Source organism: Myxocyprinus asiaticus, chromosome 40 (assembly GCF_019703515.2).
Source record: "Myxocyprinus asiaticus isolate MX2 ecotype Aquarium Trade chromosome 40, UBuf_Myxa_2, whole genome shotgun sequence".
Taxonomy (NCBI): Eukaryota; Metazoa; Chordata; class Actinopteri; order Cypriniformes; family Catostomidae; genus Myxocyprinus; species Myxocyprinus asiaticus.
Window position 1 is genome coordinate 2,665,651 of NC_059383.1, and position 16,472 is coordinate 2,682,122.

The 16,472-nt window shown below is 38.2% G+C and overlaps 1 protein-coding gene across 6 annotated transcripts in view; it reads left to right on the plus strand.

The window, feature by feature from the left end:
• LOC127430641 (rap guanine nucleotide exchange factor 6-like) overlaps positions 1-16,472 on the plus strand; it is a 194,494-nt gene that overhangs the window by 67,099 nt on the left and 110,923 nt on the right. For 2 of the 6 annotated variants that reach the window (XM_051680548.1, XM_051680549.1), the window contains one exon: positions 13,244-13,381. The exons of 1 other annotated variant lie outside the window; for it this stretch is intronic. In XM_051680548.1, the coding sequence (XP_051536508.1) occupies positions 13,244-13,381 (138 nt within the window). Of the gene's footprint in view, positions 1-13,243; positions 13,382-14,158; positions 14,181-16,041; positions 16,299-16,472 lie in introns of those variants that run through there. 3 more of the 6 variants (XM_051680553.1, XM_051680552.1, XM_051680551.1) reach the window with 3 other exon arrangements.

Sequence of the window (16,472 nt, forward strand, 5' to 3'; positions counted from 1 at the left end):
ATTTTAATCATACGTGGAAATCCCACATGAACAACCCAAGTGCTTAAGTTATTGTTTCATGTCTGTTTGAATTATCACTGAGTGCCTGCTTAAAAATAGATGGAAGAGTGTGCAGTTTTGGCTCACCTTTGCCTGGGTGATGTCAGCATAAATGATTAATCATGTATTAATGTATTACTATAACGGCATTTTAATGGCATTAATCAAAGCGCATTATTGACGCTCGCGATAGATTACAGCCACGTGAGGAAACAGGAAGAACCGTGGGTGGCGAACTGAACGGTTCGTTTTTTTACCAAGAACCGTTACACTCCTACCTGGCAACACTCTATTGTATAATTAAGATGCAGTTGGACCAAACAGATTTTAAAATTAGCTCACTTTGTTTATTTAACTGTTTTTATATAGTTAATATAGTAGTTAAATCAGTAGTTATTCAGTGAAGTATTAGTAGTTAGTTAAATTACTTATTGTAGATTTTTGTCTGTCTTTGATTTGCCTGCAAGAAAACCTGATACAAATTTTGCACATTATTCAACTATACACAATAATTTATTATTTGTTGTTATTTTAATTTGATTAGAATTAAGTGAAATACATAGACTTCATCTCACCCACTGAATTCAGTTAAGTTAAAAATGTCATTATGCATATCATTTTTACCCCGCCGCCTGATGTGAGGAGCCGTGCACTTGCAAGCAGAAGGATTTTGGGTGTACAAGCACTGTTTGTGTGCCACCTGCGTGCTGCTAGGAAATGTTGCTGCTTTCTGCGTGCCCCTCATTGAAAATGAACTAGGCGCTGGGCGTGCCTTTGTTTAACTCTCTTAAGAACTCTACCGTCCTGTCCTGCAAATGTGAGACCTCACACTAAGATACAATACATGAGGATGTTGCTGTCTTGCCCAGGGGTGGGTGTGATACTGGTTGATGCTTGATGCTAGACTTCAGCAGCTGTACAGTATATGCCAATGATTTTATACGGTGACATAAGTCACACTGTGAACCCAATATCTCTGAGATTTAACCATACAGGGCCTTACATGAAGCTACAAAAATAAATGTTTGTTCTGAACAAAGATATCTTGAGTTATAGGCACTCCAAATTTGGGAAAATCAACACAAAAATTTAAACTGTGATGACACTCTGATTGGCACAAGCTTATCTGTTAGCCAATTAGCTGGCTCACTTGTGATCTGTCAAGCCAATCGGCTTATGTGGTGTAAGCTTACAGGTCTTTTGATGCTACTTCATGAGCAGGGCGTGAGTGGAGCATGAGCTTTTTTTTTTTTTTTGCACCCAGAGCTGCTGAGTTCAGCGTGAGCCGTGCTGCAGAAATAGGCTCAACGGTGAAACTGTCCGCTAACTGCTGCATCTGGGATGCTACACCTTGCAATGTAAAGGCTGTAATCTGTTAATAAGGGCGCCAAAACGAAAATGTGCTGCTCATGGCCTGCTTACGCAGGGCTCCAGACTGCGACTAAAATGGTCGCAAATGTGACCAAAAATTAATTATTGCGACATTAATTTAAAATCTAGTCACCATTGGCGACAGTCGGGATGTGTGCTTTCATATGCGGTTTCGTCAGATATCTTGAGTTATTGAATACATCTTTATAGTGCCAGTGTGTCTCGCGCCACTTTTCACCTGTTCTGTTGATGATATGAGCTCATTTGCTGCACTCAACAACAAACACAGTCATGATGTCCGATTCGTGAACAAATGACTCTTTTGAACCAGATCTTTATAATGAATCACCCGACAAGAGCTCATTTGAACTCATGAGCTCAGGTTAGCAGTTTGAATTCAAGTCACTTTCTCAGCGAATCAGTCGTCAGTGAGTTCACAACTGGGAGCGCAGACATTTCAAAATAGTAGTCCCATGTGTATTTGGGCTTGTTTATAATTAAAAGTCCTGTGTTATTTTATTTTATTTTTTTATTATTATTATTGATTGGGATTGGAGTAGCACAATAAACTGCATCTGGGATTTCATTCGGTTTGCACTCTTGTAGTCTTTGTATCTGGGCCATCTAGTCACAGTAAAGAAAGACTAAGATTTTTTTTTTATTATTATAAATATATATGTAATATACAAATATATAAAATCTATTTAATATATGCACTCCCATATACAGTGTGTGTGTGTGTGTGTGTGTGTGTGTGTGTGTGTGTGTGTATGTATGTATGTATGTATGTATGTGTATATATATATATATATATATATATATATATATATATATATATATATATACACACACACACACATACATACACAACAGTTAGTTCCGGTCCTAGAATCTGATTGGACGAGAGAGAATTTCCATGAGTACTGATGGTCTGATACCATCAGCACTACGACACTTCACTGTGTGTATCACGCCGCTTGAGTTTGTGCCATTCTAAACTAAAGTGTAAGAGCAGTGCAGATGTGTTAAGAGCTATCTGTCTCTTTACTTTTAATATTGTGACATTACATATTTTAGCCAGCAGGTGGTGGCAAAAGACCATTTTTGTGTGTAATATGAGCCAGTTGGTGACGTGAAGTGAGTCAGCGTCACTCAGTGTTTATATTCAACAGCACTCCGTGATCGCTCGTATTACTACTACACTACTAAAACTAGGAAATAGCTTTAAACAGCTTTAAACTAACAACTTCAGCATTAAGGCTCATCACAGCTGAGAGACACAACAAACTGATTAATTACACAAACTCAAGGTGCTTACCTCTTACCGGATTTTCCACACTGGAGAGGACATACTGTTTAAAATGGCGGAGGAGATTGCGGTTTCTGTAGTGAAAGACTCTTGCGGCTATTTTTCCACTGAGAAAATAGGATGCATTTCACCAAAATGACATTATCTTTAGAAAGCTGACTAACACATTACAGCATCATCAACAGGTGATCGCACACGCTCCATCTCTCTCTCTCTCTCTCCCTCTCACACTCTCACACACACATCCTTGTTTCTCCAATAACATGTTAGAGACAGCCCAAGTCGTGATACTAGTAGTTCTAAAGTGATGTTTTTTAGAGGCTTGGACACATCATTTGGTTTAAACCAGCAATGGCAGATTCTGGTCTGTCACGTAAGAAAGTAGTTCCATGCACAAATGCGTTTTTTTGTGACTGTACTCAGTTTATCCTAATTTTTTTTAATTTACTTGTTCATTAAACTGTTGTTGTGACAAGGAGGAGGGCAGGGCCAGGCCGTGACTATGCACGACCAGCCCCCAATCGGGCTAATCAGCCGAGAAGAGGGATAGAGCCGAGCCGGATGCAGCAGTTTGGGAGAGAGAGAGCCATACGCAGCTGCCATGTGTGTTTGTGTTTTGTGTCTTTTGTGAAAGTTTTCATTAAAATATTACTTTGATGCTTCGTCCGGTTCCCGCCGCCTCCTTGCCCATTTTAAACCTTGTTACAGTTGTATATAAGCAATATCACACTAGCAAAGGTGCGATATGACCCTAAATCAGCCTGCGGCCGAATCACAGCAGTGCTGATTTAGGGTCATATCGCACCCTTGCTCGTGTGATATTGCTTGTATAAAACTGTAACAAGGAATGAAGCATTATGTCATGATGCAAGGTGCTTTTTGCAGCAGCAGTACGTCCACATGCTTCACTTAGTATGTCTGTAGATGTTCTAGCAGTAGCAAGTATCTGTTCTTGCGGCAGTGTAGCAGATCTAGTCTGCCAAGACCAATATCCTATCAATGGGTGTGGCTCAATCAGCTTCCTAGCTCCCTACGTTGTGAATCAGTTTGTTGTAAACACGAATTTGGGCACTGGCAGGGGTGTTCATCCACTGCACATTGGGACACTAATGACTCAATCACCTGCAACACGTTAACGAGCTTGCGCATTGAAGCGCAGCTGTTATTAATCAACAACATCGCTGTATAAATGACACTATCATTAATTTTAGTTGAAGATATTCAAATGTACAGTGTTATTATGAAAGCTAAATGACATTAAATAAAGAAATAAAATGATAAAGGAGTGTATTTTAAACATTCTTTTAGCAACTCAAGAGAAAATAAGGCTTGAACTTCATAGTTTTACACTTGTGCTGGTCTTCTAATGGCTTAAGAGACTTCAGAAGACATGACAACGTTTCCAGTAAGGGAACATAGTGAGCAATGATGCTCCCAGGTTTTTACGGTGCATTGTGGGATTTTTTTAGGGAGCGAACGTTTCGGTGGACTGGAACAATTTTGCGAATGAGACAGCCCTAAAAATAGCCAGCTCCCTGACAACTGAACTAGGGAGCTGATTGAGACGTACCCAATATGTCATACCCACATTAACATGCTAAATCTTTCAGAGAGTTGTCATGACCGAACTGTAGTTTTGTTCCAAATCATAGGCGAAAATTATCATTTTGACCAACCTTTAAAAAACTAGTTGTTGGATGACTATTAACTAGTCGACCATTGTGATGCATCCCTAATTGTGATGTATACCATCATCAACCAAAAATCATGATATATTTATGCTTATATCGCCCACCCCTGGTTTTACTCTCTCTCTCTCCCTCACACACACACACACACACACACACACACACTTGCTCAGAGGCAAACATTTAGCTGCATCTCTTCTTTGTCATCTGTCTCCTGGTTGGTCGAAGCTGTGTGTCACATTACTGTGGTGATGGATGACTGCTCCGCTCTGACATGGCAGCTCTTCAAAAGATTTTGCTTTCTTCACTCCCTCTCACTATTTTAATATGTCTACAGAACTCTTTCCCAGCACCACACGTGGTATATTCTGGGGCCTGAAAACCTGTCCAATAAATCAGTTTTTGCATGTGCTGTGGTTCAGTTGTGATTCCTTAAATAAATTAAGTTGATTTGAGTTGGCACTAATGTCACATCAGTGCATTTGGTATGGGTGTGCAGTGAAGCCATTATCTGTATTTGTATCTGTTCATTTTGCAAAATTATCTGTATCTGTATTCGGATAGAACTGGATATGGGCGCGACTTAAACCGGAAGTGCGTCAAAATGAAATAAAACACCCGTTTACATTTTTTTTAACTTTTTTTTTTTTTACTTTTGATTTATAGTTTATGTAAATAAAATATGCCTTGTATATGCCTATTCATAATAATAGCCTAATAATAATAATAATAATAATTTAAATAATAATAATAATTATTATTGTTATGCTATTATTATTTAATTTAATTATTCTTTTATTCTTTTTTATTAACAGATTAAACTGAATATGTAGGCTACATTAACTGTGGAATATGTTGTTAACTGTGGTTTCTCCTCGTATTTCTGCTGAAACAGAATTTTAGTTTATATCTGTGCATGTATGACAATGTTAATTATGGAGGCACAAGGTGTCAGGGAATTGATAAATGTCAAGCAAGCACTCATTTTGCAACATATATTAAATACAATTAAAAACATTAAAATAAATGAAAATAAATCAATATAGCCTACAAACAGGTGAAAGCACCGTAAGTCAATAGATGTCGGGAATTTTACGATATACTCAAGGCCGATTTGTGTGCACATTTTTCAACACTGTGGAGAACATTATTATTTTGTTAAATTACATGTGCAGAATTAGCAAAATGCAGTAGAATAAATGGCAAAAGAGTGAGCCTCTCCAGTTTTTCCAGAATAGAATAGCAGGTAAAGAGTAATAATAGTAATAATGATTGTGTTACATTTATAGTGCCTTTCCAGGGCTCAAAGACACTTAACATTCTCAAATTTAGAACAGTTTCTTCGTATAATGTGTGCAGGAATATTCTGAATAGATGAATACTCTATGGAGCATTTAAACCTTGATGGTCTTTTTAAACTTTTTTGTAATAAAGGCATAACCAGATAACTACCTTCATTGCTGATGTGGATATAAATGTGGTCAACTTTAAGAGACGGATAGACGAGCTCTACTGTGAAATCATCACATCAGTTCAGGAATGTAACATTGCGCTCATGGTTTAGGCTATAAATGAATACATGGGAATGATTATGTGTGAATCATGTCATACATCAACATAGACATTTCAAGAAGTGGAAAATGTAAATGATGTAAATGATATTTTAGTTAATGTTACTCTCAGTAAGCTCAAACATGCCCAATAACAGAGTCGAAACTGCGGCCATCCCATTTGAAATCACAGTGTGCGCATTTCATTCATAAGGTTTATACTTAAGTAAAATTGGCTTCATTGACTCATTTTGGTTATGTTTATTAAAAATGTTACTTTATCCTTGTGCTTCTTGGATAATCAGTCAAATGAATATTATTTCTATTATTCAGATGAATTCACTATTGGTTTTAAGTCATTATTCCTGCCTTTCTGAATACAGTATTAGGCTTCGGGCACATCCCTAGCATTTTTGCATGATGGAAAAAGTGAGCCATCTTGCCATCTACTGCCTACATAGACATCTGTCTTCTAAGAAAGCAGCCTAACTGAAATGGATCCTCATAAATGAATGATTTGGAGTGCTCAACAACTCCTGCATGCTGCACACATAGTGCTCCTCGTGTGATGACAGTTGATTCCAAAAGAGTTTGATGTTAGCATGTTGCTAAACTGGCAATGCGATACTATAATAAGCATACAATTAATCAGCGCACACAAGTATTGGGTAAAATGTTTTTAAATTGACCTATTTTTAATCATTTTCAGTACTGAATGAAATGTGTAGATAACTAAGGATCCGTGCATAACGAACAAGTTTTTGCGTCCATCGCCTCTGTATTTCAAATGTTTTTCTATGTAAACATGGTTTGTAGTGTATGTTCTTTTTTAAAATATGGATAAAACCCATTTTAATATGATTCAATAGACCTGTTTGATTTTTTTTTTTTTACAATTTATCATAAATGTTGCTATTTTCCTGGCTGGTCCAGCTAGTGCGCTTGCACATTCTCGAGTTAACTGACAAGCGATATCTACAAGGTGATTGGTTCTTTTAAATGTAAGGCGGGACTTCCTTTCCACAACTGCCATATTAGTGTTCCAATTTCTCCCATGCATTTTAATACAAGTGCTCAATCTCGGGCTAAATAGTATCTGATACACATCCTCAGCAAGGTATCTGCGGGTCATTAAAAAGTATTAAAATACATTAAATCAATTTGATGAAAATTAAGGCCATTAAAAAGTCTTAAATTATTTTTTTGTTGTTGTTTGTTTTGTTTGAACATTTCCCTCCTTGGGATGTAAGGTTGAATGAAAACCTTCCACGCCTCGCAGATAGCAGAGAATAGAGTGGGCATGCGGTTTTCACTTGGTGTGAGAACATTCAGTGTACAAATACACTGATCCTGTGAGTGCTGCTCCGGAGCTCGAGATATTACCCAATATCCAATTTTATTTAAACATTAACAGACTGGCCGATAACATGAGAGAAGACACATTTCAGTAGAAAGTTACACCATTTGAAAGCTAAGACAAAAATCGTGTTTCTCCAAAAAACTACATCTGGCTCAGCATGTCACAATTATGCATATGTAGCTGTAACCGGCACTGTCCTGTGCTTTCAAAATAAAAGTCCCACATTGAATGAACTCATTTTAAAATGAAAGTCGGCATGAAATGGAAGTTGCAACCAACTTTTCTTCCTAATTGTGACGTATTTCCGAGTGAAACGGCAAGAAAAATCGAACAAGAAAAAATGTAGGGTGGGGGACTTGATTTTATCCATCGGTTGTTGGTTGGATTGTGAAAAGTGGGCATTGCATACCGGAGTGGAGGCAGATGTGAATGCGAGTTTGCAGCGGACACAAATGCACACCCCTTCCAACGTGCTGCTCGAGACAGAGCCGCTATTAAGCAAGTTTATTTATATAGCACATTTCATACACAATGGCAATTCAAAGTGCTTTACATATAAATGATAATGAAAATAGAAGATATTTAAAAGACAAAAAAACAAACAATTAAGAACAAGAAATTAGAATAAAAAGTAATAAAATGAATTTAAAAAAATAAGTAAAAATTATTCAAATGAATAAAAAAGAAAAATTTGGTTCCAGCTGTGGGTGGCATAATAGCTAAACGCTGTCTCACCTTGTTTTGAGTGAACCCTCTGTATGTCTAACTGACTTGATCCTAATGATCTGAGAGGTCTGTTAGGCTTATATTCAACAAGCATATCTGAAATATATTTAGGTTCAAGGCTATTGAGCGATTTATAAATGTAAATCATATATATATATATATATATATATATATATATATATATATATATATATATATATATATACAGGTGCATCTCAATAAATTAGAATGTCGTGGAAAAGTTCATTTATTTCAGTAATTCAACTCAAATTGTGAAACTCGTGTATTAAATAAATTCAATGCACACAGACTGAAGTAGTTTAAGTCTTTGGTTCTTTTGATTGTGATGATTTTGGCTCACATTTAACAAAAACCCACCAATTCACTATCTCAAAAAATTAGAATACATCATAAGACCAATAAAAAAAAATGTTTTGGTGAATTGTTGGCCTTCTGGAAAGTATGTTCATTTACTGTATATGTACTCAATACTTGGTAGGGGCTCCTTTTGCTTTAATTACTGCCTCAATTCGGTGTGGCATGGAGGTGATCAGTTTGTGGCACTGCTGAGGTGGTATGGAAGCCCAGGTTTCTTTGACAGTGGCCTTCAGCTCATCTGCATTTTTTGGTCTCTTGTTTCTCATTTTCCTCTTGACAATACCCCATAGATTCTCTATGGGGTTCAGGTCTGGTGAGTTTGCTGGCCAGTCAAGCACACCAACACCATAGTCATTTAACCAACTTTTGGTGCTTTTGGCAGTGTGGGCAGGTGCCAAATCCTGCTGGAAAATGAAATCAGCATCTTTAAAAAGCTGGTCAGCAGAAGGAAGCATGAAGTGCTCCAAAATTTCTTGGTAAACGGGTGCAGTGACTTTGGTTTTCAAAAAACACAATGGACCAACACCAGCAGATGACATTGCACCTCAAATCATCACAGACTGTGGAAACTTAACACTGGACTTCAAGCAACTTGGGCTATGAGCTTCTCCACCCTTCCTCCAGACTCTAGGACCTTGGTTTCCAAATGAAATACAAAACTTGCTCTCATCTGAAAAGAGGACTTTGGACCACTGGGCAACAGTCCAGTTCTTCTTCTCCTTAGCCCAGGTAAGACGCCTCTGACGTTGTCTGTGGTTCAGGAGTGGCTTAACAAGAGGAATACTACAACTGTAGCCAAATTCCTTGACACGTCTGTGTGTGGTGGCTCTTGATGCCTTGACCCCAGCCTCAGTCCATTCCTTGTGAAGTTCACCCAAATTCTTGAATCGATTTTGCTTGACAATCCTCATAAGGCTGCGGTTCTCTCGGTTGGTTGTGCATCTTTTTCTTCCACACTTTTTCCTTCCACTCAACTTTCTGTTAACATGCTTGGATACAGCACTCTGTGAACAGCCAGCTTCTTTGGCAATGAATATTTGTGGCTTACCCTCCTTGTGAAGGGTGTCAATGATTGTCTTCTGGACAACTGTCAGATCAGCAGTCTTCCCCATGATTGTGTAGCCTAGTGAACCAAACTGAGAGACCATTTTGAAGGCTCAGGAAACCTTTGCAGGTGTTTTGAGTTGATTAGCTGATTGGCATGTCACAATATTCTAATTTTTTGAGATAGTGAATTGGTGGGTTTTTGTTAAATGTGAGCCAAAATCATCACAGTTAAAAGAACCAAAGACTTAAACTACTTCAGTCTGTGTGCATTGAATTTATTTAATACACGAGTTTCACAATTTGAGTTGAATTACTTTGAATTGAATATAAATGAACTTTTCCAAGACATTCTAATTTATTGAGATGCACCTGTATATATATATATATATATATATGAGTAATAGTACTTTAAAATCAATTCTAAATGTAATTGGAAGCCAGTGTAAAGACATGAGGACTGGAGTAATATGCTCAGATTATTTGGTTCGGGTGAGAATCCTGGCAGCGGCATTCTGAATGAGCTGCAGGTGTCTGATGGTCGTTTTGGGAAGGCCAGTGAAGAGTCCATTGCAGTAGTCTAGCCTACTGGTGATGAATGCATGAACAAGTTTCTCTAAGTCTTGACTGGATACAAAACATCTAATTCTGGCTATATTTGTTTAGATGATAATAAGCTGATTTAGTTATTGCTTTGATATGACTACTGAAATTAAGGTCTGACTCCAAAATGACACCAAGATTCCTTACTTGATTTTTTGCCTTTAGACCCTTGGAGCCAAGGTTTGTGTTCACCTTGGGAATTTCGCCTTTGTTTCCAAATACAATGACCTCTGTCTTGTCATTGTTTAACTCGAGGAAGTTTTGGCACATCCAACTGTTAATTTCATCAATGCATTGGCACAGAGAGTCTATGGGGCTGTAGTCATTTGGTGATAGGGCTAGATAGATCTGGGTGTTGTCTGCATAGCTATGGTACGCAATTTGGCTCTTTTTCATAATTTGGCCTAGTGGGAGCATATACATGTTGAACTGGAGCAGTGCAAGAATTGAGCCTTGTGGTACTCCACACATTATGGATGTCCACTCAGATTCATAGTTGCCTATGTTCACATAGTAGCCCCTCCCTTCTAGATGTGACCTGAACCAGCTGAGGACTGTCCAAAAGAGCCCTACCCAGTTTTCCAATCTGTCTTGGAGAATGTTGTGGTCAACAGTGTCAAAAGCAGCACTGAGATCTAATAATACCGGCACTGATATTTTGCCTGAATCAGTATTTAGCCGAATATCATTTAGGATTTTTGAGCGCCATCTCTGTGCTATGATGCAGTCGGAAACCAGACTGGAAATTGTCCAAGTAGCCATTCAAGATTAAGAATTTGTTCAGCTGATTGAAAACAATCTTTTCAATGATTTTGCCTATGGAAGGAAGATTTGAAATTGGTCTGTAGTTGTTCAATATTGAGTAATCTAGATTGCTCTTTTTAAGAAGGGCTTAACAACTGCAGTTTTCAGGGACTTCGGAAACCTGCCTGAAGGAGTGACACATTTACTGTTTCTAACAGATCTTTTTCCAGACAGTTAAACACATTTTTGAAAAGTGTTGTGGGGAGTGTGTCAAGACAGCAGGTTGAAGTTTTAAGATGCTGTTATATTTTTCCTGGGTTTTGCCATCAATGGCCTCAAAATCATCAACATGAGGACGAGCTGATCGGCATTCTAATACCATTGATTTTCATGAAAAAGATGCAAACTCATTGCATTTGCTATCAGAGAGCAAAGGCAACCTGTGTTGGGGGGTTTGTTAGTCTCTCTACAGTACCAAAAAGAGTGCGGGTGTTGTTTAGATTGCTGTTAATAATGTTTGAGAAGAAGGCCTGCCTAGCTGTGCCTAGTTCCAAATTGAAAGCATGAAGGCTGTCTTTATAGATATTATAATGGACTTCAAGTTGTGTTTTCCACCACATTCGTTCTGCTTTCCTGCTTTTTCTTTTCATGTTTTGCATGTTTTGTGTTTTATGCCTGCCAGTAATCGTCCTGACCTTTGCAGGAGCAGTGCCATCAATAGCATTTTTAACTTTTGAGTTAAAGTTATTGAGGAGAACATTAACACACTCGTGCTGTTCATCCCAAGATACCTGCATTAAAAAGTATTAATAAACTCCAGTGGCATCCAAAGTGTTGTATTCAGTAGTGATCACCTCAGCAATTCAGGTGTGAAATATCTCTAACACATCCGCAAATTCACCGTTTTGTAGGAAAGCAGCCGAAAATGCACATTTAATACACATTAAATTAGCTGCTTTTACTGCAGGTTTGTTGATAATCTTGAAGGGGTTGGGTTAAAACTGACTACCACTTGCATACATCAGCAGAGCAGATTCATTCATTTCACCGGAAGAGCAAGTCATGATATTTTGATTAAAGATTACGAGGTCAACTTTAAAAAAAAAAAAAAAAAAAAGAAAATAGCCAATTTGCATGGATGAATCGTTCATAAGACCAGTAACATGAATTCATAAAATAAATAGGGTCAGTTTTGATTTCAGGCCAACTTTAATACTAGGGATGGCACCGATCCGATACCTGGATCGGTATTGGGTACGGTACTGACGTTTTTACCCGGATCGGGTATCGGTCCGATAAGCCCTATCCAAATCCGATACCGCATGTTGGTCATTGACGTTACTGTCATGCTCAAATAATGACATAAATAACCTTCAAATCACCATTAAAGTAGTCCATATAACTCGTGCATTTTATTCAGGCTCTTACAGTCATCCAAAAGCTTTGTGAATTGCAGAAGGCTGTGTTTAATAATAAATATACAGTCAGCACGCACAGCTAAGTAGTCTCTGGCACCACGCATTACTGAACGAGAAAAAGAGCGTCTAAAAAAAGACGTTTTGTGCGATTCCTTTGTGAAAAGTTTAAATCTAACAACAGCAACTGCTGGGACATTGGATTTTATTAGACCAGATGTGATAACAATGACGTTGATCCATGAAATATCATAATTAATGTCAGATCCTGAGTTGGTCCTGATCCATTGATCCTGATGGAAGTTTAAAGATTAAAGTAATAATAATAATAATAAAAATCATTACATATCTGAAAACATATTCGTCCAGAATTAGCAGCAGTATTTGAAGTAACAGGAATAGTTCACCCCAAAAGAAAATGCTGTCTTTTTTACTCACCCTCATGTTGTTCCAACTTGACTTTCCTTCATTTTTAGAACTCAAAAAGTCTTTGTCTGTTCCCAATACAAAGCTATTGTGTAGCTTTAGAAGTCGTGTGAACCACTTTCATAGTGTTATTTTGGAACTTAAAAGCCCCAGTCCTACTGGCCAGGATATTCCTGAAACATTCGTCTTTTGTGCTCCATGGAAGAAAAGAAAAGTCAGAACAGGTTTAAAATGACATGAGGGTAAATGAGTATATGACAGCAAACATGTCAGTCACAATATGCAGCACAGAGGGGCCACTTTAGTGCTAATCTTAAAGCCGGAATCTTTCTTTCGTTCTCTCTGCTCTGAGAGGATATTTGTGTATGTATGGCTTCCTACAGGAAACAGTGGCCTGACTGCAGCTCTGCTGTGTTACACACGCCGTAGAGCGACTCTTTCTCATAGCGACGGCGCTAGCCACGTTCAGTTTCAGTCGTCCTTTAAATGTGTTCCACATGAGTCTCCTACGCCTCCATAGGCTCTCTGTGATTTGGAAGAACTGGATGTTCAACCAGGATGCTGAGAATTCTGACACTGGCTTTTTACAGGTGGAGAATGCCAGCGATAGTGAAGACACAGCTCTACAGAGAGATGGATCTCAGCAACAGTCACGACGGCGCTTTCATAAGGTCAACCCACGAGGAGAGCGCCAACTCATTACAGACAATCAGGAGCCCTCACCGACGGTAAGACCCAATGTTCACTTTCCTCAGACCAATTACATCCATTCACACCCTAATAAACACTACAGTTTTAATTCAGATCACTGTTTAATCGAACGTCAAAAGTTTCGTTCGATGTCCATGACACATTTAGCTGCAGGCAAACAGGTTAAACAAAGTTTTTGTGTTTTTGTGTTTTTTTTTTGTTTATTTTTTTTGAGGAAGCCACACAGAAATCCAGTGATTGCCATTTAAATATTACAATTTTTAACACCACACATCATTCAAAAGCCCAACTTCAATAATATAAAGTGCTCTCAGATACTGTATGTCTTTTGTCATTTTTGGTTCGTGGTAAATTAACTTTCTAGTGTTTTCTTTTCTTTGCTGGTTGTACAGTACATTAAACAAGCGAGTATAGATGAATTTAGTTAACGTAGTTTAGTGTGAGTTCTTGTCATGAGGCTTTCCCAGTTGACTCACTTTCCCCCGTCTGAGTGGGGATGTCCTCGTGCTGATAGCATCCATCTTGACTTTCAGTTACACTTCTTAGTAATCTCATAAACACATGCCTCAGCACTGGAACAAAATGCTTTATTAACTGTTATCTATTTGCAGAAGTTTGTTAGGAGAGACATAATTACAGCGCCACTGTCAATGAAATGTACAGTATTTTTATACAGTGAATGATTCAAATTATAGTAGACCATGTAAACTTGAAAATGTATATCACTGAGCCATGAATGTCTCTTTCCGTTCTCTTTTTTTCTCTCCATGGGTGTGTGGTGCTTGTCTTGACCTGTAGGAGTATGCAGATGAGCAGGTAAGAGGAAATGAACGCAAAGTCTTTAATTATTCATTGTGGATGTGGACAGTGTTATTATCATATAGCAACAATATCATATGTTAGTGCACATAAATCCAGGGTACCGTTTAATGGATGTCCAATGCCACAGAGTTTAAAGACATTTAAATATAAAGACATTAAATAAAAAAAGGCAATAAATAGGCAACACTTCTCAATGTTGTTTTCACTGCCTGTGCAAACTGAAATACAGTGAAGGACATTTGGTTGATTCTTTATTGATTGGGTAAAAAAAAAAAAAAAACTAGTCTTCAATTTGAATCATTTAAACAATTTTCAGAATCTATTAGAGCGGTTCTTCGAAAGTATTTTTTTTTTTTTTTTTTTTAGAGCATATCCTCTGGTGCCTTGGTTTGGGTGTCTGGCACTGGCTGAGGGTTCAGCTGACAGAGTTTTTCTTCTTGAATGTTAAAACGATGCAGTTCTTCTGTAGTTACAGCTGCTTGTGTGTGATGGATGGGTTTACTTGTCCAGCTCAAGTTAATTTTACTTAAAATGCTCTTCTAAAATGTTCTGTGTCTCAGTTTGTTGTCCATGCGAGATTAAGGATGTATTTACACCAAGGATTTGAAATGGTTCAAAAAATGAAAACCAAAAAGTAAGACTTTTATTGCAGAATGTAAAGGAAAAGAGAACAAAATCCCTTGCAATTGTTCCAGAGTGAAAACGGTATTTGTAAATGCTTAGGCCTGTTGAGATTATTAAATAACCGTCTGATCGCAGTTATTTGATCTTATGGGCATTCTGGCATCTAATGGCCGTTATTTGATTATTGGGCATTCTAATTCCAGTCATAGGTGCCTGCAGGATTTAATCTGAGGGTACGCACAGAAATCTGCTGTAGAGGTCTGCACGGGCCTTAAAATGAAACCCAACCCTTACCGGAGACAGTGTGTCCCGACCCTACCTCGCCCAAACGATAGGCTACCGTCAGATTTTAAGCCCAAACCCAAAATCGCTTACTATCTAATTTCTTCTCCTAGCAAGTACTGTTCCAATAGGCTGTATTTTATGTAAGCATATAGGCAACATTCTTAACAGTACTGAAACAGTAAACATACACAGTTTTAACAAGGCACAGCAGAACCTTAATACACCAGAGCAGAAGGGGGGAAAAATCATGGATTTACCGTTTATTTAATGAAACTTCATTTGGTGCAGAACAATCTGGAATAAAATGAAACACTGCAGCAGTCCCCTCTTTGCAGCCTGAACTTGTTTAGAATGTTGAATCTTTGTGACATCTGCGATAAAAACAATCTAGATACAGCGCAAAGAATGAAACAGAGTGCAAGTGTCTTTTTAACTTGACATGGTGTTTAAACAGTTCCGGTTTCAGCTTGAGACGCTGAAAAAGCGAGACGTGGTGCAAATGTCAAAGACATTCATCCAGCAAGTGTTTAAACAGTGGGAAAACAGAACAGACGCACGCAAAAACACCTTCAGTTTGAACAGCCCCTTGTTCACATGACACAGCACTAGCTGAAGTTTCTCAAAGTTACCTCTCAAAAAGACAGACTTTTGTTTCAGTTGACTGTAGGTAAATTTACACTGCATCCAGTGCTGTATTCGTCAATATCCCGATACTGTTTTACTGTGTGAGAAACCGCTCCAAATGATTCAGTGACAGAGCGCTCTGAACGAATTGTACTGAATCATGAATTGATTCAGAACATTTTGCAAGCCCGTTTGGCCAATTCACTGAATCTCAAAAGAATTATTCATTCGCAAATTGGACATTGTTAGTTCTTTTAAACAGCCAACAGAAATACGGGGCACATTTCATGATTGGTGAAATATTCTGAGAGTAAATATTTCTCATGTCAGTCGGATCGCTCATGGTATGGACAGTGCGTACGGCCGTACAGCTGCAGGCACCACTGATTCCAATCACATATTAGTGCCCAAATAAGTGAATTTTAAGTGAATATACTGTATTAAAGCCATGAACGGTGCGTTTGTGTGTCATTCAGTTGAACTCCGAGTCCGGGCGTCACTGAGCCACACCGTGGACGTCATCCAGCTCCTGTCCAGAAAAGCATGTGAAGCGCTCTGATGTGAGTGCTGTCAGCAGAGGTTTGTGCGAAATACAAACAAACAAGCAGTTCGCTCGCCTATGACGCCTAATGGGTTGACCAGCCCTGTGAACAAGTGTAAAGTTTGATAGTGAATGCAAAGCACTCCGGTTTCACTTTAAATGATCGTGTAATGGCAAATGTTCCTGGTTCATACACACAGTGTTAGTGACAT